The 27,772-nt window shown below is 41.7% G+C and overlaps 2 protein-coding genes across 3 annotated transcripts; one reads left to right on the plus strand and one right to left on the minus strand.

Moving 5' to 3' along the window:
• The first annotated feature begins 1,389 nt into the window (after window positions 1-1,389).
• Window positions 1,390-21,784, plus strand: LOC116684922 (multidrug and toxin extrusion protein 1). Of its 2 annotated transcripts, XM_032510301.1 has the most exons (17): window positions 1,390-1,687; window positions 2,057-2,158; window positions 2,385-2,453; window positions 2,560-2,708; window positions 13,937-13,979; window positions 14,064-14,108; window positions 14,267-14,364; window positions 14,452-14,549; window positions 18,988-19,101; window positions 19,197-19,264; window positions 19,421-19,529; window positions 19,614-19,689; window positions 19,839-19,908; window positions 20,052-20,184; window positions 20,278-20,372; window positions 20,494-20,601; window positions 20,884-21,784. In XM_032510301.1, exons 1-17 carry the CDS (start codon window positions 1,580-1,582, stop codon window positions 21,211-21,213), a joined length of 1,815 nt encoding a protein of 604 aa, XP_032366192.1. In that variant the 5' UTR covers window positions 1,390-1,579; the 3' UTR covers window positions 21,214-21,784. The 2 variants fall into 2 exon arrangements, with proteins under 2 accessions (XP_032366192.1, XP_032366196.1); XM_032510305.1 differs by lacking the exons at window positions 2,560-2,708; window positions 13,937-13,979; window positions 14,064-14,108.
• slc47a3 (solute carrier family 47 member 3) lies at window positions 21,476-27,568 on the minus strand. Its single transcript, XM_032510307.1, has 17 exons — window positions 27,341-27,568; window positions 27,016-27,117; window positions 26,857-26,925; window positions 26,423-26,571; window positions 26,279-26,321; window positions 26,083-26,127; window positions 25,371-25,468; window positions 25,199-25,296; window positions 24,704-24,817; window positions 24,550-24,617; window positions 24,347-24,455; window positions 23,491-23,566; window positions 23,017-23,086; window positions 22,764-22,896; window positions 22,514-22,608; window positions 22,383-22,425; window positions 21,476-21,723 (listed from the first exon to the last, which is right to left on the minus strand). Exons 1-17 carry the CDS (start codon window positions 27,470-27,472, stop codon window positions 21,515-21,517), a joined length of 1,653 nt encoding a protein of 550 aa, XP_032366198.1. The 5' UTR covers window positions 27,473-27,568; the 3' UTR covers window positions 21,476-21,514.
• Between the last annotated feature and the right edge of the window lie 204 nt (window positions 27,569-27,772).

Below are 27,772 nucleotides of genomic sequence, written 5' to 3' on the forward strand. Positions count from 1 at the left end.
AAGAACACCTTTGTCTCTGATGATCAGGAATGCAGAGTGAAGATGAGCTAGCAGCCCAACATGCTGTGATTATGATGGCTTTCATAACATACATGGTACTAACTACAAGTCAGAGGATCATAGTCTCACTTAAAATGTCTTTTCTAACATGTCTCAGAATTATAGTTTAAAAATACTTTTTACAAACAAAAGTTGTGGTTTATGTTTTGAACACTCTTATTTTGTCTGATATACGTTTATACTATTCCTGAAAGTATTTTTAATCATTCTTTGCAAAATGAGGATTCTATAGTCTCATCCTACCACAACATGGTGTTTCTGGAAATTCCACCACACAGGAGAACAAAAATTGTCCCTGTAGGGGCTCCGTATGATCTCATGTATCACTCTGCTCAGCCTCCATTTTATCAGACTACACTCTCTCCCCTGCAGGAGTGGGGCTCCTAAATTAAACTGGCCATTCCCAGTACATTAATGAAGTGGTTTTTTTTACATCACTTTATTTTCGTTTTTTCCACGTATAACAAACAGATAGCACATAGTTACATATTGAACAACAATCACATCCTCTATGGCAGTTGTAATTATTCAATAGCAAAAAGAAGAGAAAAAAAACTTATTATGATGTTACTATAGTAGTTAGAACACGTATACAAAGAATAAGTAAGATAAAAATTTAAAAGAAATTAAATAACACAACTAAATGAGGGGAGCTTGTCTCTAGGGTATCAGCTGGGGGCAAATTGAGACAGTAATGGCAGAGTGGGAGCGATCCCAGCAGCATTGATAAAAGAGAAGTAAGAAATGAATGGGTTCCAAATCGTCCTGAATTTCTCTTGCTTCCCATCTCTCAGATATCTTATGTTTTCAAGATGGATGCAACTCATTAGGTCACACACCCAGTTCATATGATCATATATAGGATCTATCTCTGGTTTGATCTTTGACTTTAGTCCAATATATGCAATGAATGAATTTAAATTGAATAAAACTATGCCGACTGCATTTGGATGAGGAATCACTGTTTTGTCCAATACTTCACAAATACACAGTCTAAATGTCTCCATAAATGTGTCTATAACCACTATCTACTCCAATTTTGTTGGAGCTAATTAAATTACCTTATTGCATCATTAAACTGAAAAAAATGACCAATCTCTTAAACCAAACTTTATTTCTGTTACTATTTCTAGCCAATAAATTGGATGTTAGATAAATCCAAAATATGTACAAGAGATGAATTATTAAATTGTCTCCATGGATGTCCATAGTCTGGTCTGCCATTTTGTAAATGATTCGCCTTTGGAGTGAAAGAATATCTATTCATTGAATTATTAACCAGGAGAACATTCATGCTTTTAACCATGCATCTAAGTTGTTCTCTTTTTTTTTTTACACCCCTCATGTTTTTTCACAATGTGTGTTGTTTTAGCTGGCCTTGGCATAATTCCAGGTCAGCTGTGACCACAGCAAACATTTATGTCCTTTCCAACCTCTTGGAGAGCAACTAAAACAAGACCATGAGAGAAAAGACAGCCACTCCAGCAAAGGACCTGCATCGGCATCTCATCCTGCAGACATGGAGGGGTTCAGTGAAAAGCTTTTCTGCTGCGAGTGGGTGCGCCGCAGGGTTCCCCTGGCCTACAGAAAGGAACTGTACCACATCCTGAAGATGACAGGGCCTCTGGTAAGGACTGGATTTGTTTACATATCATGCTCTGTCTGTCAGGGACTGTGTGAGGTTAAGGTATATTATGTTGGTTTATAGAACAGAAGATTAGTAAGAGTGATTGGTTTGAAATGTCAGGAAAAATCTTTGTGTCTGAGTTTTAGAAACAGAAATCAGTCAACCTAAAGCAGCGCATGCCAGGTTTCAAACAGTGTCTTAACAGTTGCTGCAACCTGACTAAGTGATAGCAGTGTGATAGCTCATTTGCAGAGAGAGCCATTATAATTAATTGTAACTTGTGTTTACTGTAATTTATAAAGTAGGCCCATATCATCTGTTTGCTGGTAGCTTTATCAACTGCACAATTGTCCACGTTTGTCTCTCTAGCTCCTCTCTCGAATCCTCAATTATCTGCTTCCATTTGTGGTTACAATGTTCTGTGGGCGTCTGGGAAATGAAGTTCTGGCTGGCTATGGATTAGCTTCTGCTGTAAGTGGTCATATTGATGCTTAAAATGGCATGTGGCAATGTATTTTCATTTCAAGGAAGAAAATTAAAATGTTTATATAATGTTTAGCATTATAGATTTTACAGTTGTCTCACAGGTCTGATGATTATATCAAGATTAAATATATTTAGTCTTGTGTCATTGAAATATTGCTTACATCAGAGTCCTCAGTGAACATCATTCAAGTATGTTTCCTTTTCTTTTCAGACCATTAATATTACCACTGCAGCTACAGGATGTGGTCTGGCACTGGCATGCGATACTTTGGTGTCTCAGGTTTGAAAACCCCTTCTGATATGAAGATATAACATATTGGAATAATGCAATGCCCCCTCCTGTTTATTGATGCACTGCTTTCTAAAATGTTAATTATGATGTGCAGACATTTGGTGGTAAGAACCTGCTGCGGGTGGGAGTGATCCTTCAGCGGGGCATCATCATCCTGCTGTTGTTCTGTCTGCCCTGCTGGGCTCTGCTAATTAATGCCCAAGCCGTCATGTTATGCTTGGGCCAGGACCCTGAGATTGCCAGGTAACTAACAGCACCAAACGTCACTTAAAAACTCAACACATCCTACTCTACTTTTCCAAACACCATTTCCGCATTATAATCATATCTGATTTTCTACTCTTGGCTAAGTCTTACCAAGCCGGCCTGCTAGGATTGGTCATCTGCTCCAAGTGGGCAGGACTGGAGTTTTTTTTCTTAAAGCCACTGCGGTGTGACATTGTTAACATGGCAGTGACCCAACAGTAAAATATGTAATCTTAGCTGCCAGTGTTCAAATTCTGGGTCACATTACTCCTGAAACATTTTCTGTTCATGTAGTATCTGGCTTAATTCAATTCAATGTTATTTATATTATCAATTCATAACAAGATTTATCTCAAGACACTCTACAGGTAGAGTAGGTCTAGACCACACTCTATAATTTACAAGGACCTAACAGTTCTAGTAGTTCCCTCCAAAGCAAGCAACAGTTGGGGTTGAAATGAATAGTGGCAATAACAGTCACAGTAAAAGATAATGGAGAAGTGACAAAATAGTAGTTAACAATATTAGTAGTTTGTAGTAGTTATATAGTTATAGTAGTTAGGCATAGCAGGGCACTGCACATTAGAGGCACAGCAGAGCGTCGACTATGACGAGAAGCAGGTGGGCTGGGTTAGGCGGATGCTGCAACTCATCACTCTCTAACTAAAGCTTTATCAGAAAGGAGAGTTTTAAGTTTACTCTTAAATGTGGTGGTTTAAAAGCCTTTATTTGCAATTTTGACTGTAGAAAGTGCTGCTATATTCTATTAGTGTCCACTGCTAATTATATTAGCAACATGGGATGCCATCTGGGATGCCAGTGTTGTTAAAGTCTCCCCAATTCCGGGTTGCATACTGCAAAAACGTCTCTGATTGGGTAGTGTTTGGTTGAGAAGCCTTTTTTTGCGATTTTTGACTGCAGAAAGTGCTGCTTTGTTCCACTAGAATCTGAAGTTAGCATACTGCTAACTAATGAGTAGCTACATACTAATGCAACATAGTTGTGATCTTGGCCAATGCTGGTCATTTCTCCTCAAATTCCAGTCACTTAACTGCTAGGACATGTCCGGTTGTGTAATATTTGGTTTAGAAGCCTTAATTGGTGATTTTTCATGGTATAAAGTCTTGCTATATACTCAGTTGCAGTAGCTCCAGCTTTAACTAGTGAAACACGCAGTGTTTCCAACTCTTTTCCAATGAAAGTAGCACCAGCTCCAAAAGTCAGTAAAAGCAGCTAGATGACACAATGCACTAATCTGCATATTTGTGACATCATTACGCAATAATTTGCATAAAGCTTTGATGTTGTTTCAACAATTTAGATAGCAATAGAATTCTTTAGCCAATTAATCACAAATTCAACACAGGAATTTATTTTACTTTATAATTCTTACTTTGGTAGCCTATCTTTAAAGTGAAAAAAAAAATTCTACAACTAAGTAAATAAGTAAGTAAAGGGTATCGGTATAGCACCTTTCACAGATAAAAAAGTGTTTCAAATGAAATACAATACAAATTTAAAAAATAAATTAAAAGGGACGGAAAAAGATGGATAAAGAATTCTCAAAGAAGGCTGGCTTCCCCAGGGCCAAGCCAGTTCAGCGGCGTCTTTCTCCCATCACATCCCCCTGTCTCTCATGCCTACACCCTTTCCCCCCTCCCCTTCTAACGGCCTGCGCACTGTGCGCAGTGCTACAGCACATGAGCATAGAGAGGAGGGGCTGCCCCTCTGCTCCTCAGTCACAGAACAGAAGACTGTTTTGGCCGACACAGGAGAGAATTACCTCGCGCGCTCGTGGACAATACTGGGGACTTCTTCTAACAGAAATTCACCAGATTTGTCGCTAGTTGCTTTTGTAAAAAAGTTGCTAAGGGGATCTGAAAAGTCGCTAAATCTAGCGACAAAGTCGCTAAATTAGCAAAACTGGAAACACGGAGTGAAGGCTGCCGATACACGATCCGTCCTGCCTGCCCAATCCATTCTGCGCATGTGCACTATGTTTGCGCATGCGCAGATTGTATCATGATGAACACGGATTTACGACACTGCACGATCTGTTCCCATACATAGACAGTTAAAGAAAGTCTGTTTGCCTTTACCGGAAAATTAACGTTAGTTTAGCTTACAGCTAATTTGGCTAACCACTAGCTGAGACAGCATGTAAAATACCCTCAAAAGTTAAGTAACCGTTTAATTATTTAACAGCTGTTAAGTCAGTTCTACTTTACTTGTGCTCACTTAAAATACTAAGTGATACAAGTACTCAGTACTTGTCTTTATTGTTACTGTAAAGTCTTAATTTAATGGCGCTTTCCCACTGCGTGGTATCTACTCGACTCGCCTCGACTCTACTTGCCTTTTTTGGTTTTCCATTACAAAAAAAAGTCCCTGGGACGTGCTACCAGGTACTTTTTTAGTACTACCTCAGTCGAGGTTCCAAGCAAGCTGAGGCGATACCAAAAGGTGACGTGGAAACCTGCAGACTACTGGTTGGTCGAATCACTGCGTTTTTAGCACACCAGAGTGCGGAGTGTGTGTTCAGAACAAACGGGACATTTTAAAAAAAAAAATCTAGCCAGACACCGACAGATTATATACTCTCTGCACTATTCTCACTTTTCAAATGTTCAATGTTAACGGCTATTAGGGGCTATTAGGAGCTTTAAGTCGTTTCCAATATTGCACACTGTTACTTTAAAAAAACAAGACAATATATCAAAGAAAAGTTTTTATTTAGCTTTTCAAGTAGCGCATCAAACCCTCCCCTACATCCCGGTCTTCTTCCTCTGCACCCTGTGACAGTGTCTCCCCCGGCTCTGTTGTCCCAGATGTATCCCAGTAAGCCTCTCCATGACTTTCATAAAGATAATACGAAGCCCAGCAGGTCAGAAGCAGAGATTTCACCAGTCGGACATCGCCCACCACACGGTCTGCGGCAGCGATTTTACAAAGCGTGAATGCTCTGAAACACAAACGGTACACAGCAAACATATTTTGGTGTGTAATCATGGTTGCTAAAGTTCATGTACTTTATATAGCGTATAGTAAATACTGACCGGGGGCCCTAACACATGCAAATGTTAGCTAACGTTACCAGGAAACTTAACTTCGACGTCTGAACTCCGTTGGATTTCCCAAACTCCCGTGGTTTTTCCAGCGGTGATTTTTGTTGCTTCCTTTAGCTTCTTTTGAACCAAAACATTTCTTCTGGCTGTGGAAACTATCCGACGTGCAGTTGTGAATCACTTTGAAAATTACATCATCACGCGTAGCTATGGTGACCAGCCTCGCTGAGTCGTTACTCAATCTGCAATGGAAAACGGACGCAGAATGCGTCAAGTCGAGCTGTTACCAGCAGTGGAAAAACGCCATAACTGTAGCCTGCTTTTCCCACTGTTAAGTTTGAGTTACGTTATTTTAGGCTGAATACAGCTGTCAGCTAGCGGTTAGCCGAAACAGCTGTTAGCTAAACTAATATCGTTAGCTTTCCGGTGGAGGCTAACAGCAGACCGCTACTGTGGAACAGATCATGCATTGCCGTAAATCCTCGTACATCATGTCTATCATCTGCGCGTGTGGGAACATATTGCACATGCGCACAAGGGATTGTGCAGGCAGGACGGATCGTGTACAGACAGCTGCCGATATACGATCCGTCCTGCCTGCACGATCCATTCTGTGCATGTGCAATATGTTCGTGCATGCGCAGATGCAGGGCTGCCATCTCTCACGCATTGGCCATAAGACACACGCATTTGACTGGTTGCACACGCTCACACGCCACACCCCCGATTTCTCACGCTGAAGTGTCAACCCGGTCGGTAAATTTCTGAAAGATGAGTTTATTTATAGATCTAGCTGTTGAGCCACTTATGATCGACTAGTTGTGCTTTCAGAGACTGTGAGGGGGTTCAAGAGCGCTCCCTGTCTGTGGAATTTTCGAATTGTCGCAAACTGAAAACATTTTTTTCACGAGCCATCCCAGGTGAATTTCCCCGTCCGTCGCTTCGTGTCCACTCTCTCTGTAAAAATAGAGGTGAGCAGCGCGGCTGGTTAGTGTAACTTCTGTTCATTTTAGTGGACTCGCTGGGGGCAGTGACGCGTTGCATCTGTGCGTAGACCTCCGATAATGAGCCACCACCAAACTTTCTCAGAGACCAGAGACCCAAATGGGCCTCTGTGTCGGTGCGACGGTCTGAATGAGATCCACCATATCAACGGAGAATTACAACTCTCCAAATCTCGGACAACATAGATGGGAGGAGTTATATTTTGAATGTGCACAAAGTTGTAAACATGAGCAGAAATCTGATGAAGCACGTCTGAGCTATACTATACTATACAATACTGCAACGTTGGGCCACTATTGTGCTTCTGTAACCTCGGTGCATCTCTAAATGGAACTGTAAATAATTCATTCAATGTTTAAAAAAATGAACAAATAGTCTTTATTTTCCCCCAAAAAGTAAATGTATATGTGTGGGCACAGAGGATGAGGGCCAAACATTACTGAGCCTTGGCACAAAAGTTAAATGATTAGAATTTATGTAAATCAGTGGTTCTTATTCTTTACAATTTCAGTGGTCTTAGTTGATCCCTCAACATTAATTTAACTTTGGGTACCCTAGGACCTGTTCACCACAGACCCAAATCTTCTCAGCTGTTGCTGACATATGCTACTGTCTGGGTCAGTTCTTATATCATAAGAAGTTAATAATGTAAATAATGTAAACGCTAAATGTCCTAATACCTGTTGATACTACAACATTGCAAAGGCTTTTAACCCTACAGTTTTGCACATATCATGTAAGACTTGATTTCTCCATTGTTTTGCACAAAACTCTCCAGAAAGTGCCATTTAATGGTTTATTTTTCCCCAAAAAATCCTGGGGGGGCATACCCCCAGACCCCCCTAGGGAGAGCCCCCCCATCCCCCCACACATAGAAAAATCCCTATTTAAACCCTGAAGGACAATGATGCTAAAAGAGCCAAAGAAATTGCTTTGTACACGGCAAAATATGGGTTTGCCCCACCAAATCTCATTACAAAGTTTTTGGAAAAGTTGGCAGCTCTGCAGATGATATCATGATGAACGCGGATTTAAGACACTGCTCGATCTGTTCCCATACATAGATAGTTAAAGAACCGACAGAGGCTCATGATTTTCCAAGAAGAACGCTGGCTAATCAGAGCAGACTGGGCTTTCTCGGGAGGGGGGCTAAAAGAGACAGGTGCTACATACAGAGGGGTGAACACAGGTGCAGCAGCCATGGGCAGTGTGAGAAAAAATGTTTTTTTTACATTAAAGCATGTAAACATGTTATAATACTCTAATTCCCTTTAAAAAAGTTGATTATAGGGCTAACTTGTAAGCAAACAATTGCAGCAGACACAGAGCCACATTATCCCATCAGTAGTAGGCTATGTTTCAGGTCGGAGACTGATTATAAATCCAATGTTCATTTGACTTAAACAACTCCTTAAAGATTTCTTTGAGTATTTAGCTTGCCAGATAATGGACTTCAGCAGTTACTCTGTAACGTTGTTAGCTTGTTCTGCCGGTTGGTTCTAGGAGAAGTTATAATAGAGCAAAGATCTTCAACAGGCGGTCCTCAGAGGGTACAAGGTGGCCACCAAACTGTTTGATAATTTTTCAGAAAGTTGATGAAAGAAATGTTTAAAAATATACATGAACATTGTATTAGCGAAGATAAACTAGCCTATTTGTGACGGTGGAAAACACACACAACATTGATGATAGGCTTATAAGGAAGCTAGCCAATAAGGTATCCATCTTGTTGCATACAGTACATGTGCCCCATGACTGTTTAACATTAAAACATATAAATATACAGTATATCCATCTATTCAATTTCAATTCAATTTTATTTATAGTATCAATTCATAACAAGAGTTATCTCAAGACACTTTACAGATAGACCACACTCCAGAATTTACAAGGACCCAACAGTTCTAGTGGTTTCCTCCAGAGCAAGCAACAGTGCGACAGTGGCGAGGAAAAACTTCCTTTTAGGCAGAAACCTCGGTCAGACCCAGGCTCTTGGTAGGCGGTGTCTGACGGGCCGGTTGGGGTTAGAATGAAGAGTGGCAATAACAAAAATAGAAAAAATTAGTAGTTTGTAGAAGTTCTTTGTAGTAGTTCATGGCATAGCAGGACGCTGTGCGGCATTACAAGGCACAGCAGGACGTAGCAGGACGTAGCAGGGCACCGCAGTGTAGCAGTTGAACATGGCATCACAGAACGTGTAGCGGGACCATGGCGATAGCTGCTACCCTGATTTCAGAGCCTCTCTGATCCAAGGGAACATGCTGGGGAAAAAAGAACATAAGGACTCCGGGGAATGACTCCCCAGAGCTAGGTTAGTAACAAGCATTTCTGGGACATGGATGCACATAAATGGAAAGATGGAAAGATAGAGGAGAGAGGAGATCAGTGTATCAAAATAAGTCCCCAGCTGTCTAAAACTATTACAACAAAACCAAGAGAGACGAGGTAAAGAGAGCTCCAGCCCGGCCGGGCCAGAACTCTCCCCAACCGGATCGGGCTGTATGCCAAGTCTCCCTTTAGTTCTATTATATTCTTGATTATATGATAGATAAATCTGAAAACTATGTGACTAACTACTACTCCCTAACAATATTCGATTCTATGCCCTAACTAGTGTATCAAAATAAGTCCCCAGCTGTCTAAAACTATTACAACAAAACCAAGAGAGACGAGGTAAAGAGAGCTCCAGCCCGGCCGGGCCAGAACTCTCCCCAACCGGATCGGGCTGTATGCCAAGTCTCCCTTTAGTTCTATTATATTCTTGATTATATGATAGATAAATCTGAAAACTATGTGACTAACTACTACTCCCTAACAATATTCGATTCTATGCCCTAACTAGTGTATCAAAATAAGTCCCAAGCTGTCTAAAACTATTATTACAACAAAACCAAGAGAGACAAGGTAAAGAGAGCTCCAGCCCGGCCGGGCCAGAACTCCCCCCAACCGGATCGGGCTGTATGCCAAGTCTCCCTTTAGTTATATTATATGATAGATAAATCTGAAAACTATGTGACTAACTACTACTCCCTAACAATATTCGATTCTATGCCCTAACTATAAGCTTTATCAAAAAGGAAAGTCTTAAGCCTACTCTTAAATGTGGAGACGGTGTCTGCCTCCCGGACCCAAACTGGAACCTGGTTCCACAGGAGAGGAGCCTGATAGCTGAACGCTCTGGCTCCCGTTCTACTTTTAGAGACTCTAGGAACCACCAGTAACCCTGCATTCTGGGAGCGTAGTTCTCTCCTAGGGTTGTAAGGTACTATAAGCTCTTTAAGATAAGATGGAGCCTGACCATGAAGAGCTTTGTAGGTGAGAAGAAGGATTTTAAATTCTATTCTAAATTTTACAGGAAGCCAATGCAGAGAAGCTAAAACAGGAGAAACGTGATCTCTTTTCCTGATTCCCGTCAGAACACGTGCCGCAGCATTCTGGATCAGCTGTAGAGTCTTTATGGATTTTTTCGAGCAGCCTGATAGTAAAGAATTGCAGTAATCCAACCTAGAAGTAACAAATGCATGGACTAGTTTTTCTGCATCATTTTTAGACAGGATATTAAAAGGACATGTCCATCTTCATCCGCTTATCCGGTATCGGGTCGCGGGGGCAGCAGCTCCAGTAGGGGACCCCAAACTTCCCTTTCCCGAGCCACATCAACCAGCTGGGGGATCCCGAGGCGTTCCCAGGCCAGGTTGGAGATATAATCTCTCCACCTAGTCCTGGGTATTCCCCGAGGCCTCCTCCCAGCTGGACGTGCCTGGAACACCTCCCTAGGGAGGCGCCCAGGAGGCATCCTTACCAGATACCCGAACCACCTCAACTGGCTCCTTTCGATGCGAAGGAGCAGCGGCTCTACTCCGAGCTCCTCTCGGATGACTGAGCTTCTCACCCTATCTCTAAGGGAGACGCCAGCCACCCTCCTGAGGAAACCCATTTCGGCCGCTTGTACCCTGGATCTCGTTCTTTCGGTCATGACCCAGCCTTCATGACCATAGGTGAGGGTAGGAACAAAAATTGCCCGGTAGATTGAGAGCTTTGCCTTCTGGCTCAGCTCTCTTTTCGTCACAACGGTGCGATAAACGGAATGTAATACCGCACCGGCTGCTCCGATTCTCCGACCAATCTCACGCTCCATGGTCCCCTCACTCGCGAACAAGATCCCACTTGGGGTAAGGACTCACTCCCCACCCGAAGAAAGCACTCCATCGGTTTCCTGCTGAGAACCATGGCCTCAGATTTAGAGGTGCTGATCCTCATCCCAGCCGCTTCACACTCGGCTGCGAACCGATCCAGTGAGTGCTGAAGGTCACAGACCGATGCCATCAGGACCACATCATCCGCAAAAAGCAGCGATGAGATCCCGAGCCCACCAAACTGCAACCCCTCTCCGCCCCGACTACGCCTCGATATCCTGTCCATAAATATTACAAACAGGATTGGTGACAAAGCGCAGCCCTGGCGGAGGCCAACCCTCACCTGGAACGAGTCCGACTTACTGCCGAGAACCCGGACACAGCTCTCGCTTTGGTCATACAGAAATTGGATGGCCCTAAGAAGGGACCCCCTCACCCCATATTCCCGCAGCACCTCCCACAATTTCTCCCGGGGGACCCGGTCATACGCCTTCTCCAGATCCACAAAACACATGTAGACTGGTTGGGCCTACTCCCAGGCCCCCTCCAAGATCCTTGCGAGAGTAAAGATCTGATCCGTTGTTCCACAACCAGGACGGAATCCGCATTGTTCCTCTTCAATCCGAGGTTCAACTATCGGCCGAACCCTCCTTTCCAGCACCTTGGAGTAGACTTTACCAGGGAGGCTGAGAAGTGTGATACCTCTGTAATTGGCACACACCCTCTGGTCCCCCTTTTTGAAGAGGGGAACCACCACCCCGGTCTGCCACTCCTTAGGCACCGTCCCAGACTTCCACACAATGTTGAAGAGGCGTGTCAACCAAGACAGCCCCTCCACACCCAGAGCCTTCAGCATTTCTGGACGGATCTCATCAATCCCTGGGGCTTTGCCGCTGTGGAGTTGTTTGACTACCTCAGCGACTTCCACCAGGGAAATTGACAACAATCCCCCATCATCCTCCAGCTCTGCCTCTACCAAAGAGGGCGTGTCAGCTGGATTTAGGAGTTCCTCAAAGTGCTCCTTCCACCGCCCTATTACCTCCTCAGTTGAGGTCAACAAGGTCCCACCCTTACTGTATACAGCTTGGATGATTCCTCGCTTCCCCCTCCTGAGGTGGCGAACGGTTTTCCAGAAGCACCTTGGTGCCGACCGAAAGTCCTTCTCCATATCTTCTCCGAACTTCTCCCACACCCGCTGCTTTGCCTCTGTCACAGCAGAGGCTGCAGCCCTTCGGGCCCGTCGGTACCCTGCAACTGCCTCCGGAGTCCTCCGAGACAACATATCCCGGAAAGACTCCTTCTTCAGTTGGACGGCTTCCCTGACCACCGGTGTCCACCAGGGTGTTCGTGGGTTACCGCCCCTTGAGGCACCTAAAACCCTAAGACCACAGCTCGCCGCCGCAGCTTTAGCAATGGAAGCTTTGAACATTGTCCACTCAGGTTCAATGCCCCAAGCCTCCACAGGGATGTCCGAAAAGCTCCGCCGGAGGTGTGAGTTGAAAGTCCGTCGGACAGGGGCCTCCTCCAGACGTTCCCAGTTTACCCGCACTACCCGTTTGGGCTTACCAGGTCCGTTCAGAGTCTTCCCCCACCCCCTGACCCAACTCACCACCACCCTGGCCCCTCTCTTCACCCGAGTGTCCAAAACATACGGCCTCAGATCAGATGAAACGATTATAAAATCGATCATTGACCTTTGGCCTAGGGTGCTCTGGTACCAAGTACACTTATGAGCATCCCTATGTTTGAACATGGTGTTTGTGATGGACAATCCATGACTAGCACAGAAGTCCAACAACAGACAACCACTCTGGTTTAGATCAGGGAGGCCGTTCCTCCCAATCACGCCTCTCCAAGTATCTCCATCATTGCCCACGTGTGCATTGAAGTCCCCCAGCAGAACTATGGAGTCCCCTACTGGAGCCCCATACAGGACTCCATTCAAGGTCTCCAAGAAGGCCGAATACTCCGAACTCTTGTTTGGTGCATATGCACAAACAACAGTCAGAGTTTTCCCCCCCATCACCCGCAGGCGTAGGGAGGCGACCCTCTCGTCCACCGGAGTAAACTCCAACGCAGTGGCACTCAGCCGGGGGCTAATGAGTATCCCCACACCCCCCCGGCGCCTCACACCATGGGCAACTCCGGAGTAGGACAGAGTCCAACCCCTATCCAGGAGAACGGTTCCAGAACCGAGACTGTGCGTAGAGGTAAGCCCCACCAGATCTAACCGGTAGCGCTCCACCTCCCGCACAAGTTCCGGCTCCTTCCCCCACAGAGAGGTGACATTCCACGTCCCCGGAGCCAGCCTCTGCCGCCCGGTTCTGGTCCGTCGAAGCCCCTGACCTTCGCTGCCACCCATATAGCAGCGCACCCGACCCCTTTGGATCCTTCCACAGGTGGTGGGCCCATGGGCTGATATACAGTATATGAATATGTTAAACTAAGCTGTTGAAATAATGTTTAACATATTTATACAGTATATGAATATGTTAAACATTATTTCAACAGCTTAGTATTATTTGCACCATAAAAAGCTATAAACAAAGGCCTTAGGACACCGTAGAGAAATATTATACAATGGCTTTTTATTTTGAACTCAATTTTACAAAATAAGTAGGGGGTCCCTGCTCTGTCTCTCATTCAGCTAAGGGGTCCTTAGCCTAAAAACCATTGAAGACGCCTGGATTAGAGGACAGTGAGTTTACTGCTGCCAAAGCAGAGTACAAGGTTGACAAGAGCAGTAAGACATGAGGGGTGTAAAACCAGAACAATTTACTAAAACATGCTAAAAAGATATAGACCTTCAATCAGTTGACAATTCCCTTTGGCTTCTTCCTACAAGCAAATTCCCGGTACGTATAGAGTCATTTGGTTCAATTTGGATTTAGTAAATCTGAAAGAATGCAGCTTTAAATAAAAAGTTTCTCATTAAATAGGAAATCTTCCACATGTTCCTGCGGCAATGTTTATTATCTTTTACAAGAGCTTGTTCATCTTTAATTTGGTTTAATTTCAGAATAGCCCAGCTGTATATAACAGGCTTCCTTCCTGCAGTACCAGTGAGTTGTACACATTTTTCTGTTATAGTTTGTTTTTTGTTCAATAAGTCCTTAATACTCAATCACAATAATCTTTCTCTGTAGGCAATGTTTCTACAACATCTCCAGGTGTCTTACCTGCAGAACCAGGTGCATTGCTGTTCTAAACCCAAGACAATATCTCTATGTTAGTCCCATTCTGTGTCATCCAATTTCAATGTATAAAATGTTGTAAATCTAATGTAATTTTACAGTGGACAGGTATAAGTGGTGGCGGTAATTACATTATCCAGTGTTTTTGTACTCAGGGTATAATACTGCCACAGATGTACACTGCTGCCATGGCAAACATAGCAAACGTGATGACGCACTACATCTTTCTTTACTGGCTGGATCTGGGTGTTAGGTATGTGTACTCACACCTTTTCTGAATCTGATTAAAACTAAAACACACACTAATATATATCCACATGTCTGTGTGCATGTCTTACAGCGGATCTGTAGCAGCCAACACTCTGTCTCAGATTTACATCTGCACTTTTCTGTTTGCTTACATTTGGTGGAAGAATCTTCATGTGAAAACATGGGGAGGTGAGGGCCAGTTATATTTGGTAGATATTTGTGGTGACCTTATGATCTTACGGAGCCCCTGGAGGGACATGGGATTTTTTTTGTCCTACAGATATAGGGAATATAGGCAGCTGCATGGTAAGGGAACGTTTTGTTTCTTGTGCGCAGGATGTTCTGGAAAAACTCAGGAGAAACTTGACTTCTGGATATATGAAGGTTCAGGAGACTTTGGTGACTTAGACATAAGCATTTATTGATCTTGATCGAGGAGATTTAAGGCAGACAGTACAATTGAACCATGATGTGTTATCGTGCAGTGTCATCAGGGGCGTCATACTAAGGGGGGGGACTGAGACATTTTATCAGAATACAGCATAGAAATTATGCTTGGAAATTTAGGAAATACGCAATTACAATACACGTTTTCTAAAGGCTCAGTCTAACACGTTTTTGGATAGTCATCATGGAAACAAACTGATCATGTGACAAGGGCTGGGATGATTAGCAGAACAGGCAGCCAACTGACAGTACTCCGATCCAATAGACATCTACTGTCAGATTGAGAGCACTCCAGCCTAATGGATAGGGATGGGGTAAGGGGAAATCATATTTTATTGGGTGGTGGTGCCACCCCATGCCCCTCTTATAGCCCCGCCCCTGATACCCAAGTTCACCATCTCTCTCTCTGGGATGTATGCTGGGAACATGACAGTCCTGAAACAAAACGTTCCCTTACCATGCAGCTGCCCATATTCCCTATATCTGTAGAGACACAACATATTTATACCTAAAGAGGTTTGGTTATTAGAGACTAGGGATCGACCAATATAGATTTCTTTAGTGCCGATGTACCGATACCGGTTTTTTTCCCCACCAGCTTTAGCTGATGACCGTGCTCCTGATTTTCTAGAGCTGATATTTGGAGCCAATACTGCTTTGCTCCCTCAATTTACATCATAATAATGACATAACTGATAGAAGTCTCACTTTAAAAAAGAAACATTCATTGAACTTAAAAAGAAACAATATTTGCCAAATAGTAAAAACAGGTGAGGTAGAACAAGTAAAAAAAAAGAGTAAAGTTCTTGAAATATCTCAAATTCATTGTTATGAATCTAAAAATAAATATTTAAGCATAATTAAAATTCTGACAATAAATTCAAAAAATAATTATTTAAGCATGAATAAAATTACACTACTGCACACAGTTGCAACAAGCAAGCAGCATGACAAAGTACATACTTTAGTATACATAATTATAGAATTAACCAACTGTTTACAACCTAAAAGTAGCCAAAGAAATAAAAAGTGCTTGAGTTGTGATGTAAGAATGCCACGGTTTCAATTTTTCTACTTAAAATAAAATGAACATGTCAAAGGCTAATATACCACCTAATGCCCAAAGACAACACAGTAGTAGGTCTAAACCCGGGGTCCCCAAATGCTTCTCCTTCAGGGGCCAAAAATGAATCAGGGTGGAGGGCCGCGTGCCAAAACTAAACGTTCAAGTGGTGGACCTTAAAATTGAAATGTTTCAGGGCAGAACATTACCGACACAGGCAGAAAATCTACCTACTTTCGCAACGATTTTCTCACGGATATTTTGAGCCATATCCTCCATGCGATTGGTGTTCCAAGACAAGCTAATTTGCAGTTAAACACTGTTTTACAAAGTCACAACATGAAAGTCGTCCACTTTTCACAATTAATGTGCTAATCTGGTAACTTGCACGGTTAGCATTTTATTGTGCTGTTGAGCTGACACAAAGTACATTATTGAGAATGTAACTTTGCAGCAGGTCTCCTGTCTTCACTTTTCGTTCCTCTTCACTGTATCTTGAGAACTGATGCAAACGTTTTGTTTCATAATGACGACGGCAAATATACTCTTTGAGAACAGACACTCTTTGTTTACAGATAAGCAGAGGTGGGTAGAGTAGCCAAAAATTTTACTCAAGTAAAAGTACAGTTACTTCAGAATAATATGACTCAAGTAAAAGTAAAAGTAGTCATCCAAATAATTACTTGAGTAAGAGTAAAAAAGTACTTGATGAAAAAACTACTCAAGTAGTGAGTAACTGTTGAGTAACGTCTGATTTATTTCTTAACACAAGCATCAATCAGACAGACAAAAATACAAAATAATCATATTTAGGCAAACTATTGTTCATCCAATCAATAAAATAAATTAAAATTAATTTATTAATTACAAAATAACTTAAGTGAGAGACTTGTCACATTAAATTTGGATGGAAACTGCATGTGCAAACCATACTGTATGTAACCTAAAAGACAAAGATCCACCTCTCCACAGCAGAAACTAAAACTACCGCTACGTTTCCTCAGGTTAGATGTTGAGTTGTTGAATGCTCACATGTCCGTTTGTTTTGGTCGAAACAGAAGACGCCGCATAATGTAGCTGCTGTTTCACACTTTTCCTAAAAGGTAACCATGCTTTCACTCTGAGGCCGGGGGGGGGTTCCTCCTCGTCTGTGTTGCCTTGGCGACGGTTGATTCTTTGTTTTGCTACGACTGTAAGCTAACACATCCCGCCCATAGCTATATACAGTCTATGGTTCCGCCGCTGAGATCGAGCATGGTCACGGCACAACGCCGTTTGATTGGTGGAACACAGTCACGTGGTAGAGCCTTAAGCGGAAGACTCTCTCTCTCTGTCAAAATAAAACATTAAAATGAGACGTACGCTGGGGTAAAAACGATGACGCGTAGAATACCAAAGAGGTAAAAAGAAAAGTAACGAGCTCCTTGTAGCCTGATGTAGCGGAGTAAGAGTACAGTTTCTTCTTCACTAATCTACTCAAGTACAAGTAAAAGTATAGTGATTTAAAACTACTCCTAGAAGTACATTTTTTTCAAAAACGTACTCAAGTAAATGTAACGGAGTAAATGTAACTCGTTACTACCCCCCTCTGCAGATAAGACATACTGCCGTAGACTCAATTTCAGTAAAAAAAATACTCGTGTTTCCAACTATTTTTAAACTTTCTCTTGTCAGTGTGCCAATGCCTCAAATGATCCATGTTAACTAGTAGCTTCTCCTCAGCCGTCTTCTTCACTCTTTTCATCATAAAGATCTGCGCTGACAGAAGCTAAATAGCGGCCCCTTATCACACCATCTAACCAATGTTGTGGCCAGATAGTGAACTGCAGCCAGCCTTTGAGTTAATATATCATTGAGACAAAATTAAATTCTGATCAGATTGTGGGCCAAAGAAAATTGTGGGCCCCAAATTGGGCAGTAAACGAAAAGGTAAAAGAAGCTGGCCAATTTGTTGAACATAAATCAGCAGAGGAAAATAACGTGACGTCAGATGCACATTAAGCCTAACACATTGTTCAAGTTTCTGTTATAAACTGCATCAACGTTAAAAGGTATAAATATTCAACCACGTATAAAACATATCTCTCAAAAGTCTTTAAAAGCTCTGCTTCAGTTGTCGCAGCACTCTTAATATATTGCTGTGATGTCTGTGTGTCCCACTGAGTGAGACAGACACACACACACACACACACAAACTTGTGTTTGGTTGCTGACGCTGACTGAAAAACCCAACCACCATTAAACTGGATTCATAATGATACATGTCAGCAAGCGGCTCTAAACACAAGTAAGGCACACACGGTGCATGGTCTGGTACATAATACACGTTAACACAAATTAATATTCAACTATGTATAAAACATAACCCAGCTCCAAGAAGAGAGTGTGTGTGTGTGTGTGTGTGTGTGTGTGTGTGTGTGTGTGTGTCGGAGACACAGCTACCTGGTGTTTGTAACAGCAGCCGTATGAGGATAGCCTAAAACTTAGCTATTTGCACCTCCCTAAATACAATGGCAAGCATAGAGGAGCCATTATTTTCCATTTGGACCCGTAAACTTGCTTAGCTATAGTTGCAAGCCCATATAGAGTAACGTGTTTCCACTTTCAACGTGTATGAAAATATTTCAGCTAAGTCAAACAGTTAAAAGATGCTTTGGAAAAAACAACGTACAGTTGTTTTGAAGAGCAGGCTTCCAGCACTCTGCTATTGGGAGAGGGGCAGTGCATGGTCTGCACGTGATCAGCAACGTCCCAGCAACACAAAGCTGCCTGTGTGGACGCCGGTCTGCAAATAATGCTGGGAAAATCAACGAACGCAGCACCTGTGCAACGGCCAATGCTGATACCAATAAATCAGCCCGGTATATCGGCTGGCCAATAAATTGGTTGATCCTTATTAGAGACTGAATATTCTCGTCCCCTGACCTGTAACCTATGAACCTAATGCTGTCTAAGCTTTCCATTGTCTCATCCCACCACAACATGGTGTTTCTGGTAAATCCACCACACAGGAGAACAAAAATGGACCCTGTAGGGGCTCCGTATGATCTCATGCATCACTCTGCTCAGCCTCCATTTTATCAGACTAAATAAATAAGTTTCTCTCTCCCCCTGCAGGCTGGTCTGTAGAATCACTGCAGGAGTGGGGCTCCTACATGAAACTGGCCATTCCCAGTACATTAATGAAGTGCTTTGAGTGGTGGGTTTATGAGTTTGGTGGATTCTTTGCAGGTAATCCAATTTTTAGATACTGGTAAGCCATTTGATTTGCACAAACCAGATACAAACTTTGAGTCATGACTTTCTTCTTTGTCACTGATGATCAGGAATGCTGAGTGAAGATGAGCTGGCAGCCCAACATGCTGTGATTATGATGGCTTTCATAACATACATGGTACTAACTACAAGTCAGAGCGTTGTATTCTCACTTTAACAACTTACCTAGACATTATTGTACTTGGTACATGTTCACCTTGAGTCAGTTTACTTCTGAACAGTCTCAGTAGTCAACTCTTTTTGATACTTTTTCTAAAAAATGATGATTCTATAGTTCCCTCTCGGTATTCAAGCGGCAGCATGTGCCCGAGTGGGAAATGCTCTGGGTGCAGGAGACACTGCCAGGGCGATCCTCACCAGCAAGATGTCATTAGCGCTTGCAGGTCAGTTATTAACATGTTCTGTTGTTTTAACTTATGTTAACAGCATTTGATTTCTTCAAAATGTTCACAGCCTCTCTCTTCCAGGTAGCATTGCAGTTGTTGAAGGTGTTGTGCTTGGTGCTACTAAATCAGTGATTGGCTTCATCTTCACCTCTGATGTGTGAGTCTCTACAGCAACACCCCCACTTTCTTGATTAACTGTATCTTTGATTTGATTGATTTGCCTGTAACTTGATTTGAGGTTGTTAAAGTGCTATTGCAAAGATTGGCCTAGAAAAATAGATGTTAATTTCAAAAACCTTATCTCAGGAAGATCATAGGTCTGGTCTCACACTTGATGAATGCTTACTGTTTCCTTCAGTTCTTTGATGCTCTTGTGGTGAGTCTTGCCATTTTTGTTGTTGTTAGCACAGCAAATATATTTGCATTATGAGTCAGTCAAAACACGATCCATAAGTTAGCACATGGTGGTCAATGGAGTGAGAGTGCTAATCATCAGAGTTTTGCCTCTTTCCATCCTAGTGTGTGTGCACAGGCATCTTCTTGGGCACGGGAAAACAGAAGATACCAGCTGTGGCCAATCTGATTGGATACTACTGCATAGGACTTTCACTCAGCGTTACTTTAACATTTGTTGCAAAACTGAGAATTTTAGGTTATAAAACAAAGTGACCTTACATTTTTAATTTACAATTTTTTAGTAAAGCCTGCTGTGCACTTAACTGGCTAATTTGTCTTTTCTCCACAGGTTTTTGGCTGGGACTGCTTGTTTGTGTTATTTTACAATCCACCTTCTACATCATTGTCATCTTCAATCTGAACTGGGAGAAAATGACAGAGGAGGTAAGCATGGCCTTAGAACTTGGATTAACTGAGACAAATTGTGTTTTCAAGAACTATTTGTTGCATGTAAGAGTATGAGACATTGGAAGGTGGTTTATCTTTTGTTTGTGTTTGTTTGCAGGCTATAAACCGAGCACAGAACAACAAGCCTATGACATTATTAAGCACAGTTGCCCTGTCAGACGGTGTGTGTAACAACACTGCTGACCAGACAGCGAGTAATGGGAACGTAAGTTGCCTACTTAACTTAACATTAGTAACAGTTCATCTGGAAAGTGTTTCATAGCTTATTTTTTGCTATAACTTGACAATTAAGTTTGACACTGCTTGCTTTCCACACAACTTTAAAAATGACTTTTAAATTATACCACCTCTTCCTCCAAGGCAGTGGAAAGCTTTATGTCATTTGATATGTTGTCATTTGAGTTCAACCAAATATCTGACAACTTTCTTTTATAGTTTTACCGTGGCTGTTAATAAAATACATCAATATAATATTTTTCCCTCTAAGTCAGTTGAAGGCTATGTGTCTGTGAGCGCTGAGTGCCACGATGAGAAGACAGAGACACAGGGGGGACATGATGTCCAGCAGCTGAAGGGTGGTCGTCTCTCCACTACCCAGCTGATCCTCCGGCGAGGCCTCACTATGTTTGCAGCCGTTGCACTTTTGGCTGTGGGAGCAAGTGTGCACTTCCTTCTGCCCTTGCCAGAAACCCTGCCTTCAGATGCCAACTTTACTTTGGACTGGATCAATATGACATATAATCCTGATCAGATTTTCACCACTGCGCTGGTCCCAAGTGAAAAGTCAGTCCAAAATTACCACAACGCTTCTGTTTAATGTATTAAATACAAAGGTTGTCTTTAATTAGACTCATTCTCTTTGACAGATTCAGCTGAAGACAGTTTGGCAGATTGGCTGTAAAACTCTCGTGACTTAAAAGTTTGAGAGTAATATTTTGTTTAGTGAGATTAATTCAATGATTATACACCGTTTCCCTTTCTGTGCCGGGTCTTTCTGTCCATCTGCACATTTGCCTTTCTTCTGCAAATCCTGCTTTGACATACTGCTATGCAAACATCTGCATCATATTGTGTAGAGGTGCCTAACGAGTTACTTTACTGAATGCAATGACCGCTGCTCATGTCCCCAAGTTAGTGATCAGCAGGTTTATAATGATTCCAGCAGCCAGGATAAATAGCATGACAGCCAGAGCAAATCCTCTATACAGAACCAGAGTCCTGTGAGAGCGCTCCACCTCTGTTTGAACTGCTGGTTCCGCATCAGTGTGAACCAGGTCCATGATGTCGGTTTCTTCCTGAAAGTTCTCTGGATCATCTTCCTGGGGACCTGGATATGTAAATGTGACTCTAATGTTTTTTCACTGAACAATATTAAATTCCTAGAATTACAAGATTCTATCTGACAGGTTTGTCAAAATGATTTATTCACATTGAAGTATATTTATTCCATTCCTAACATTTTCTTTGGGTTTATTTTCCATTTTAAGCATCAATTAAGCCAAAATGAAACTGGAACTTAGCTTGCTCATGTCAACTACACAGCCTATGCTAATGATTGTTAGCAATAATAAACGTTTTTGTTAGTTACTCAAAGTCCCTGTGACTACCTTAAAGATGGCAGCAGTTATGGCTAAAACAAATAAAATATATTTAATACTGTATATAGGAACGTGAGGTTAACTGAGGTAAATTCAGCTTCTCACCAGCTAGGTGCTGATTAGTGATCTTATTAGCGCTGAAACAAATGATTCATTAATTGACATCAAATGAATTGCACACTGTTGTGACAATCAAGTAATCGTTAATTTGTATTGATCAAGCTCAAATATGAAAACATCTGGACAAGATGGACAGTACTGAGCAGTTCCACAAACTTAAAATGTGCTTCATGCAACACTTTAAGCAATATCAGTGAAAAATGTAGAATGTATTATTTCTGAACAGGATAGATGTTTTATTTTCCTTTTCCATAAAATGCATGCTTACTTGGGTCTGTGGAGCTCCTACACACTCCGGCTCGGATTTGAGCCTGGAAGAAAAACAACGTGTGAACATTTATATATAAAAAAGTAGCCTTAGACCATTAATAATAGGAAGATTAACCTATGAATACTAACCTCGTCTGTAGCTTTCTTCCAGTTCATTCTTACCAGATAGTAAATCAGGAATGTGCACTGCAGAAATGCACAGATAAACAAGCCTATCCACAGACCTGAGGGAAATAAAGAATTGTAATATCTTTAGCTTAAAGAGTAGGAGGATCTCTAAATACAAAAAGACACTGAGGAAAAAACTTAAAAGTGACCAGTTAGGCAGCAATGTGGCAGAAAAACAGCTGAAGGCCAAACAACATGTTGTGAATCTTACCCTTGATTCCTAATTTGGCTGCAAACATCAGTGACACTCCAATGGGAAAACCAACCCCATAATATCCCAAAATGTTGCAAACAGCCCCAACCTTCTGTTTACCTGCTCCTTTTATAATACACCCCGAGGCCGCCTAGTCAAACAAACAGAATAACAATGTGGTTAGACTTGACGAAAAAAGCATGTGTGTTGCAAAATGTGATGATAATGTGATGTGAGATCTTGTTTGGATGTGAATTTCAGAAATACTTACTGAAATTGCCTCAAGGAAGACAAATGGAGCATACAAAGTTACAACATCAGCAACCCTTTGCCTGATTTGTCTGAAAGAAGACAAAAAATGTACAATGTTGGTGAAAAATGACATTATCATGAGATTTGGGTGTCATATTTAAGCAGTGGGACACCAGCAATACTACGATGATATCCTAGTATCGCTGACTATAGATTAAGCAGTAAATTGCTGGGTGTGACGCCTAACTCAAGTTGATATTTAAAAGAACATGTAGGCACAGTATTTCTGGTTAGACAATAAATAATGGTGAAAGGTCCTTTAAGAGACCGGTTATCTCTCCCAATCTTGACACTGACTTTGACTTTGTTCTCTCACACACACACACACACACACACACACACATACACACACATACACATACACACACACACACACACACACACACACCACACACACACACACACACACGAATACAATGCATGATATACTCACTCATCATATGTAAAAACATAAGAGATATGGTCCTTCAGGCTTCCAATGAGAACTGACAAACATATAGAGATTGACCCTGTGGTGAAGAGTAACATACTTAATGTCCCAACGGTTGCACCATATAAAAAGTGATAAATCATTTTCTTTTCTGTAAACCCACTGACTTATGTAACACTTAGGGCAGCCACAGTCTCCTACTGTTGGCTAATGAGTAGCTCTGCTGGAGCAGTTCAAGAACTTTCTGGTTCTTTAAACTCAGAGCTATTCCTGCTCTAATTGTGTTTGATAATATAACAAGTATTGTCTTAGCATCTTAACTTCAGGTAACACTTTGCAATAAGTTGCACATAAAATGGATAGTTACTGTTTTTAAAAGAGTAACAAATGATTAGTTACCCTTGTTCACAAGGGTAGTTGTAGTTACCCTTCTGAAAAAGAGTAACTACCCTTTTTCACTCTTTTTCAAAAGGGTAGTTACCCTTTTTCAGAAAGGTAGTTACCCCACCCTAAAAAGAGTAACTACCCTTTTGAAAAAGGTAACTACCCTTATGAAAAAGTGTAACTACCCTTTTGAAAAAGGGTTACTAACCTTCTGAAAAAGAGTAAAAAAAGAATAACTACCCTTCTGAAAAAGGGAAACTACCCTACTGAAAAAGAGTAACTACCCTTCTGAAAAAGAGTAACTACCCTTCTGAAAAGGGGTAACTAATCATTTGTTATCCTTTCAAAAACAGTAACTACCCTTTTTTGGTGTACCTTATTGTAATATGTTATCTAACTTTAAATTTTACATGACATTTTGATAAGACATTAACATACAGTATAGCATAGAAATAGTGTTTCAAAGCAAACTAACCTGCACAGAACATTGTAAGTTTAGCAGAGCACTTGGCCTGCTCTGTGTCTCCAGCTCCCAAGGCATTTCCAACTCTTACATTGCCAGCTATACTGAAACCCAAAGGGAACTAACAACGAAAATTGTACATTAACATGCTGTTGGATTTCTTTCCCACAAAAACATTCTAATGTACATTCAGTATTTGGTGGAGGAAAGATTACCATGTATGCAACATTTGCCAGTTCGTATACAACTGATTGAGCTCCGAGCTCCACCTCACTTATTAGACCTGCCAATGACACACAGCAGTTACATTTCAGACCAACTTTTCTTTACACACATGCTTTGAAACTACAACGTGGCCTGTGACTTTACCTGCCAGAAAGCCTCCAATCTCATACGTCCACCACTCAACACACATCATGACCATGCTGGGGATGGCTAAGTGGATGTACGAGCCCCAGTCCTGCAGGCACTCTTTAGACCAGCCTGTGTGCTCAGAAAATCAATCAACAAATCATTCTATAACTCAAACGTATGAAATAGAGTCAAATTAGGTCAGTGTCTTTGTTTCAAGACTCAGATTTAAAGATGCCTTAAAGACCATTAACTAGATGTTTGTTTTCCATCGAGATAGCTTCTGACACCATTACTAGAAATGACTAAGTAGTAAGCATACTGAATTATAATACTTGTGCATGGGTTAAATCAAAACTTTCATCTACTCAAACTGCATTATTAAAACCACATTCCCACCACTATGAGCTTTCTTCATCACTGACACAGCCCATTAACACCTACTTGAGGGAAAACTTGGAGCCTCTGATTAAATGCAGAGTCACTATCTGCCAATGCATATGTTGTACTCACCTCCCCAGGTGGCCTTATGAAGACCTTTCCACATGATGTAACCATAAAGAATTCCAGCCAAGGAGAACTGGGAAATGGTGTTGGCAACAGCAGAACCTCTATAAATAGTAATTTGTTATAGATGCTGTGAGCAGTAGTGATGTTACTGAAAGAGTCAATAAACAATACTCACGCTATGCCCAGATTTAATACATAAAGGAAGATGTAGTTGATTAGAGCATTAAGAATATTGACCACAATGCCTGTGATTACCTCCGGCCATATGATGCCCTAAAAGAGAAGAGCCACATATCATTCTTATTAGAAACAGTGAGAACCCAAAGATGACTACAGGAGCTTCTTATGGGTTCCCACCCACTTTCACCCTCCTACTAGTCTTACACTGACAGACCTTCCTCCGCAGCCCTATGGAGTGTGAGGTCTGGCCCCTCCACACATACACAGAAAATAAACCTCTGGGTTTTTGCATTTCTTTAAAACAATCACAATTGTCTTGGGCGGCGCTAAGTTCCCGTCGCAAAGACTGTGGCTCTGTAAAATAGTCTTGGGGAGGAACTTGTTTTAGTGAAACATTTGCACCCTACAAAAGAAACTGCCACATACAAGGAGGAGGTTTGTGGTTTCATACACATTCATATTAGGGTCTTTGACATGAAAAAGGTCCACATGTCCTGACTTTATTGCAGCATGAATTTGGACAGAACTAATCCCTGATGTCACATCATTATGCAGACACTGCAATACTGAAACCAAACAAATTCAAGTACGACTGATATCATTTTACTGAACTTTCAGGATACATGACGTATTTCATATGATGAACCTGTCCCGTCTTATTTCAGCTCATCAGAGAGTGACTTGATGCTGAATAATAATGGACTTACCTGGTTTTGCAGATATCTTGTTTCTAATGAATACATGAAGGCAGCCTAAACAGAACAACAAAGAATATTACTTTTGAACACAACAAACATCAAAATATCACTTTTTGTTTTAACTTCTTATTCCTACTCAGAGCACCCTATCCCAGCATGCACTGTGACTAGGCAAAGTGCATACTGAGAGGTTGAAAATACTCACAAGAAGTGCTGGCATAAAGATATTCACGTACATCTGAGACAACCTAGAGAGAGATTTCCCATCAATATCAACAAAGAGACACTTTATTTTATGCATGTACACATTGATTAAGCAGAAGAAGTCCTGACTTTTGACACAGCTTACCGGGCCACCTCTGGTTCCTGTCTAACAGCCAACAGAATGGACTCAGTGTTAACAAGGACCGCCCAACATGGGAAACACGCCAGTAACAAAATGAAGATCGCCTGCTGCAGAATGACCCCAACTTTCAGGAGGTTACCGCCCCCAAAGGTCTAAAACAAAAAAGTATTGTCTTTATGTTGTTCAATACTTTTTGTATCTTGTAAAAAACAGTATATTGTTTGTTAAAAGGATCCCCTTTAACTGATGCCGTAGCGGTCAGCTACTCTTTCTGGGGTCAACCAACAATACATAACCATTTTATCTTTGACATTGGAAAAGATAAAATCCATGTAAAATCACATCAATATCCCCGCCCACATACATACACATGCATGTATACACCAGCAAACATAAACACATGTACATATATATGTAGGTATATGACAGGCTCATACCTGAGAAATCAGAGTATCACAGGCTGAAGCCAAACCAACTCCAATAGATATGCCGGTCACATTAATAACCTGAGGGTAGAAAACAAATATTAGTGGATTATGTTCTGTCGCTTTATTTGTTTAATTTATACTGTAAGAAAAGTACTATCCTGCACTTACTGATGTAGCCAAAGCCACCCCTGCCAGCTCTGTCCTCCCCAGATGGCCACAGAAAACAGTACTGACAAAACCCACTGAATACACCATGAGCTGGGCAATGATCTGATGAGAAAAAGTAGCTGGTTCAATATTGATCACTTTATTAATAGGCTAAACGGTAGTTAGTAGTGTGGGTAATTTGTTGTACTTGAACTTGGCATGTATGGTAAATGGTACAAGCTTAATTATTAACACTCCAAGATTTTTTTTAAAGAATTATTGTTTCCTTTTGATCATTATTTTGATGAGCAATGATTGGACACTGATTTAAATACAGGCTACTCACCACTGGTCCGGCCAATTTACACAAATCTTTTATTTCTGTCTTGAAACCAACAGGGATCAACATGCGGATCCGCTTTAAAAGCAAACATTCACTCCATGAAGAAAGAGGGGCACTCTGTGTGCCGCCTGCCATGATTCAGTGAGTACAGTTACTGCTCTATTCACCAATGTTTGAGGCTGGGAGAGATTGAGCGTGTAATGATGCAAGCTGTTGTAAACCTGTTTTATGTTGTAAACGCATATGAGTCACGTGAAAGTCAGTGACGTTATTAGTCACTTCCTGTGAGTCCTTTAGTGGCCTCAGACCATAACATGTGGTTTCTGGACCTTTCATTATCCAAGCTCAAGCCTGACAACAGATCAATGGACTTTCAGCTTCGCCAAGACTGCGAGCAGGCAACCTTTCTTTATTTGATCGGGTCATTAGTCAAAA

The sequence above is a fragment of the Etheostoma spectabile genome, chromosome 3 (genome assembly GCF_008692095.1).
Source record: "Etheostoma spectabile isolate EspeVRDwgs_2016 chromosome 3, UIUC_Espe_1.0, whole genome shotgun sequence".
Taxonomy (NCBI): Eukaryota; Metazoa; Chordata; class Actinopteri; order Perciformes; family Percidae; genus Etheostoma; species Etheostoma spectabile.